The following is a 5,739-nucleotide window of genomic DNA, read 5'->3' as shown; positions in this document are numbered from 1 at the left end:
GTATGCACTCAGTAACAGATTAATCACGTTCCTTCTTGACATACACAAGCAGCAGGAGCAAGCATGAGGGCTTTCTCGCATTGCAGGCTTCGCCATGGTGCAGGGTGCCATTGACTGCACACATATTTCCATGCATGCTCCACATCTCAACATGGCTGTATTCATGAACAGAAAGGGATTCCACTCCCTCAATGTGCAGCTGGTGTGCAACCACAGGCAACGCATCATGCAGGTCAATGCCCAATATCCTGGCAGCAATCATGATTCCTTCATTCTGCAGCAGTCCAACATGCCACCTATATTTCAACCAGCACGGCAAGTCAAAGGCTGGCTAATGGGCAATAAGGGCTATACCCTCATGAAGTAGCTCATGACTCCGGTCTGGAATGAACACACACGTGCACAGCAGACGTACAACGAGAGCCATTCTGCCACACAGAACATCATAGAGCACACCATAGGCATCCTGAAGCAATACTTCTGCTGCCTGGACTGCTCTGTAGGAGCCCTGTAGTACTCAGCTGAGCAGGTATCAAGATTTTTCGTTGAATGCTGCATGCTGCACAATCTGGCCACTATGAGGGAACAGCCCTTGTCACCGTCTATCCGGCGAGAACCTGAGCAGCAGGCAGAGGAAACGGAGGAAGTAGGCGGAGGAAGAGGGCAATTAGGGATGGGCAATAAATGCTGGCCTCGCCAGCGACGCCCACATCCCGTGAACGAATAAAAAAAAGAGGCAGGGAGGCTACAAAGTAGACAGGTCCTTTCTGCCTGGACTCTGCATGATTAGATTATTAATGAATGATATCAGTAACCTCAACGACACCTCCCCATTTACCAACAGTCCCACACTCCTTACCTTTCATCTCTCACGTGACCATCAAATCCTCCTCCTTATGATTACAGATTGCTTCCTCCCTCAGCTCATCGCAGAAATAAAAAACCACCACCAATGCAAATTCAAATCCAGATTTATAAATTAACACATGAAATTATGCAAACAAAATGAGACTATTCATCCTTGCGCTACCCTTCGTGCCTGTACCTTTCCTAGAGCTCCTACGAGGTACATCCCCAATGGCTGGAGCATGGGTAGTGGGAGGCTTCTGACCTTCAATTGAGGAGAGGAGGCCTTGGAGGATGACCTCGAGCAGCTCTGGGCTGATAGGGCCTGGTTTCAGACTGCACCAGCTCGGCCTGGGCTGCAGCAGTCTGGCCTGGCTGGCTGACAGGTAACAGCAAGGGCACTGGTGGAGTGGCAGGGGTTGGAGCAGGAATGCTGTCATTCTGAGAGAGGACAACAGGTTCATCTTCCATGGCGCCACTGCCACTCCCCCAGGGCGGCGCCTCAGCAATCCCGGTGATCTGCTGCAGAACAGATTGCTGGTCTGCTGTGACGCCCTGGAAGCCCCTTTCAACAGTGGTACCCACAGCCATGATAGCAGCAGTGTGAGCTTGTAAGGCAGCAGAGTGAGCTCCAAATGCAGCAGTCAGACCTTTGATGGCAGATGTTTGTGCTGCAATGGAAGCTGTGACGTTGGTCATCAAATGCTGCATCATGGTGGGTTCCACAGGTGTGCTGATGGAGGTGACCACCCGTTCCATGTTGGAAAGGATGGGCTTCAAGATCTGTGTAAAGCCCTGTGCCAAGCTGGAGCTGGGCTCCTCCATGATCCTTGACACTGTCTGCAGGTTTTCTGGCAGGTTTTCCAGTGCACCAAGCACTTGGTTGTGTACGCCCAACAGCCTTCTTCTGTAGCCTGGCCCATCGAAGTCATCATCTGACTCCTTGGCAGCAGAACTAGTGTGTGACCTCGCCCTCCGGTGAGCTGGCATCTTTTGTAGCCTTTCCCGCACCCTGGCTCCTGCCCTATGTCTCACTACGTGCAGATTTGTCCTCTATCCTGTAAACTACGTGCAATGTCAGAATCTGAGCTGGTGGCGGCGAGTGTAAGATCGAGTGACGGTGTGTCTGCATCACCACTGTCATCTTCCTCTGCCTCCTCCGACTTGGGCAGGGTTCCAGTTCTTAGGTATCTGAAATGAAAAAGGGACACGGGCTGAGTTGTGGTGAGGGGAGTAGAGAAAGTAAGACGTGCATGCTTACATCATCTGCAGCACGAGTCAGAAAAGATTGTGGGATGAGGGAGAAGTGGGAAGTGAAGAGGAGGATTCAGTATGCAGAGGCCCTCATCATTGATACCTCCAGCACCGCCAGTGGCTGCGGCCTCAGCGATGGCCCTTCCATGTCTCCTCCATGGGAGTTAGGACACTGTACGCACGCCTGTCCTCCTCCAGTTCTTTCTTGCTGCCTTCTGTTATGCGCCACCTTCACCTGCAAGAAAGAGGGAAGTCTGTCAGTGAGTGTCCTACAAGATGTTTGGGTGATGTGGCTGTCGTGGTTGAATTGCTGCTAATGGGCATGACCTGTGAGTTGTGGTTGTGCAGCTTGCAACAGTGGCAATGTGTGAGGGTGAGATGAAGCATCTGATTTGAAGAGTTGAGTACTGATAGAGAGAGTTTGTTGGTAGGTGGGTGATGGAGCTGTAGTGCATGGATCAGTGGATGAGGCTAGTGGTGCAGTTGGTAGGAGATGCCACTTGACAGTTGAACTCACTCATCTTGACCACTCGTGTGAAATCATTGAACTTCTTCCTGCACTGCATCCATGTTCTTGGCGCTATGCTCCTGGCATTGACCTCGTCCGTTACTTCCTCCCACTGCCTCTTGAGCATATATCTGGAGGGTCTCCTGTCCCCTGCGGATATAGGATGCCCTACCTTCTGTCCACCTCTTCCACCAAGGCCTCTAGTGCATCATCCGAGAACCTTGGTGAACACTCTTTTGCAGACGCAGCCATCCTTCCAATTATGAGAGCCCAGGAATCACTTCTCACGCCACTTCCTGCAGCCGTAGCGCGCCTCCCCTTTAAGAGGTGCAGGCTGCGTCTAAGTACCGCTAGCCACTCCCGATATCGGGGCCTCCTGCTGATGCATGCAGCCAGTTAGCAGCGCAGGTAGCACTGGCTGCACACAGCATTCATTTAAATCATCAGGCAGCACGAATGCATCGCAACCAACTGGTGCGGGTTAATCACGCAGCCCGATCCCAGCACCCGTTTTCGAGGGTTATCCAACATAATCCCCAGAAAGAGATGAAAGGGAGAGAAAGGAAGGTATGAGAGAAAGGAAGGAGTTGAGACGGAGAGATTGCTGACTCAGTCTCTGAGAATCTTTGCCAAATAGGCAAGCCAGTGCTGCAGAAATAGTTGGTGGCATCTCGTCAGGTACAGTCAATCAGGATACCCTAGCTGTTGATCATCCTGGCACACCTTTCATGCTGTGCCACAGAAACCATGACATACAGTGATGGGGATGCTTGCAAATTATGGTTAGGCAGCCATTCACGTACCTTGGTGAGGCCATTGGGTCTGCTTCTGTTTGGGAAGAGGAGCCTCCACATCTACTGATCATAAAGACAAAAGAGAATTTTGCACCTGTGGCCACTATTTGTGACAGCAGCAGCAAAATCCCCCTCCCAACTACACAGTGCAGCCCTGCTGCAGCAAGAAGTTTGCGCCATCATTAAACCCAATGTTAAAACACCTACAAACCATCACAGAGAAAGTTGTTAACTTACCCTTTAAAGATCCTCTGATATGAAGGCGAAGCCTAGAACCTCCTAACACCGAGTTTCCACACAGCTTCTACACGGGCATTTGCCCAGCATTAGCTCCACAAAATGACACAGAAGGCATTGTGACTTCTGTCATTTAAATTTTCCCGGTGGCTTCCTGTCACTGCACATTTGGCCCCCCAAAAATGCACAGGTTTTTGCCCACATTTCCTTTCCATAATACCCTTTAAATTAGCACAAACAGGGCATTCTGGACAGGAATATCAGCCCTGGAACGCCCTTACAGAAACACTGGTGGGACCAGAATCCATAATAGCTTTTAAGAGGAAAGTCAATAAAGATTTGAAAAAGAAAAAAAAAAGAAAATGCTTTGGGGGAAAGGGCATGGGAATGAGAATGAATGAACAGTTCTTTCAGAAAGCCAGCTTGGGTGGCTTGCAAGAGCGATCCAGCTAATTCCACTCCCTCGCCCTATCCCCGTAGCCCTACATTTTTTTCCGCTTCAAGTACTTATCCAGTTCTTTTTTAAAGGTCATGATTGAATCTGCCTCCACCACCCCCTCAGGCAGCGCATTCCAAATCCTAACCTCTCGCTGTGTAAAAAAGTATTTTCTCATCTCACCTTTGGTTCTTTTGCGAATCACCATAAAATGTTGTTTTAAAATGCAAAGGAACTGTTTGTACTTCTACACAGGCTTTGTCAAGGCTCTAGAAAAGAGATAGTAACAAAAATCTACACTTGCCTTCTCCTGGTCCTTATTAGCAGTAACCAGACGAGTGCCATCCCGAGCAAGACACTCGCAATCCAGACATTGGGGTCTGCCATTGTTGGATAATTTGTCACAAACAACGGGTGGTGACAGCAGCAGAAGTTGTTCCAGTCGCGTTACTCTCCCTACCGATCTTCGTAATCCGCCAAAGTACGTTGGTTCACTGAATTTGAGATGCAAATCAGACGAAGCAGTTGTGACGAGCGAACAAGTGTAAAGTTCTTTCAGGGGTAGAAAGCAAACTAAAAGCCGCGCCAAGGCTTAAACTCGCCAACTTTACACAGGAACGGAAACAGCTTAAATGCGCATCCAGCGCCGCAGCATCTTTGGTAACTGAATAATTTAAATTAGTGAAAAGGAATTGGGCGTGGAAAGGAGGGTGCAGATTCTGGAACAAGGTCGTCAATACGTCAGCACCTTTTGGTTTGACAGTCGTTCCTCAAGATTAAAAAAAATACGATGGATTCAACATAAAATTATCCAGACTCAAAAAGGTGCACTTAAAAACAATTCGGTTAAAAAAATCCTATCGGAGAACTAATTATGGCCATTAACGTTGAGAGGTGTAAGTAACAAATTAAAAATTATACATACCCTTCCAAATCCTCCCTCCATCCATATATATAGATATTCCTAAGGGAATCTGGGGACATACTGCCCTGGAAATTTTTGAATTTTATGTTAAAAATAATGTATTATGGATAATTTTCCAACACTTTTTTTTACTTCATATAGATGATAGATTTTTAATGTGGGAAAAAGATAATTTCTGTTGATTTATATAATGCTGGGCACAACAGTACATTAAATCATACATTCGCAAGATAATTAAGGATGAGGAAGTCCATTATGCCCATCTTAATTCATCCATCCAGAAAAGATCCTAAAATCCTCCCATATTAAATTATCTAATTGTTTCTTAAATTATTCCAGGATTTTTACCTCCACTACTCTACCATGTATTGGTCACACTTTGTGTGAAAAAAAGAACTTCCTGATATCAGTCCTAACTTTACCCTTTACTGGTGTGAACCTGTTTTCCCTTATCATACTCTTGCAATTTAATTTAAAGTAATTCCATTCCTTTAACAATTGTATTGTACAGACAATTCTCATGTTTACTCCTAGGGCTCGAATTTAGCAGGCCTGCGGGTTCCCAGCGGGTGGTCCTCCGGGAGCGTGGAAAACGCGGACGGCTAATCGTGTGCGTCCCCCACGCGATCGCGGGATAATTGGACCGATTAAGCCCTGCTTCCGGGTTCTGCGCTCTCCAGCTGCGTGCCGGCCGGCTGCGCATGCGCAGTACCGTCGACGCGATGTAGGAGCTCCAGTT

The 5,739-nt window shown here is 47.9% G+C and overlaps 1 protein-coding gene across 1 annotated transcript; it reads right to left on the bottom strand.

Annotated features, from left to right (window-relative positions):
• Positions 1–1,018: 1,018 nt before the first annotated feature.
• On the bottom strand, positions 1,019–2,402 carry LOC137306467 (uncharacterized). The gene is made up of 2 exons (XM_067975709.1): positions 2,204–2,402; positions 1,019–2,037 (listed from the first exon to the last, which is right to left on the bottom strand). The coding sequence occupies exon 2, from the start codon at positions 1,834–1,836 to the stop codon at positions 1,114–1,116; it is 723 nt and encodes a 240-aa protein (XP_067831810.1). The 5' UTR covers positions 1,837–2,037; positions 2,204–2,402; the 3' UTR covers positions 1,019–1,113.
• Positions 2,403–5,739: the final 3,337 nt, after the last annotated feature.

This window comes from Heptranchias perlo, chromosome 3, assembly GCF_035084215.1.
Source record: "Heptranchias perlo isolate sHepPer1 chromosome 3, sHepPer1.hap1, whole genome shotgun sequence".
Taxonomy (NCBI): domain Eukaryota; kingdom Metazoa; phylum Chordata; class Chondrichthyes; order Hexanchiformes; family Hexanchidae; genus Heptranchias; species Heptranchias perlo.
Note: the sequence above shows the minus strand (reverse complement) of the source record. Positions and strands in the feature narration are given on the sequence as shown.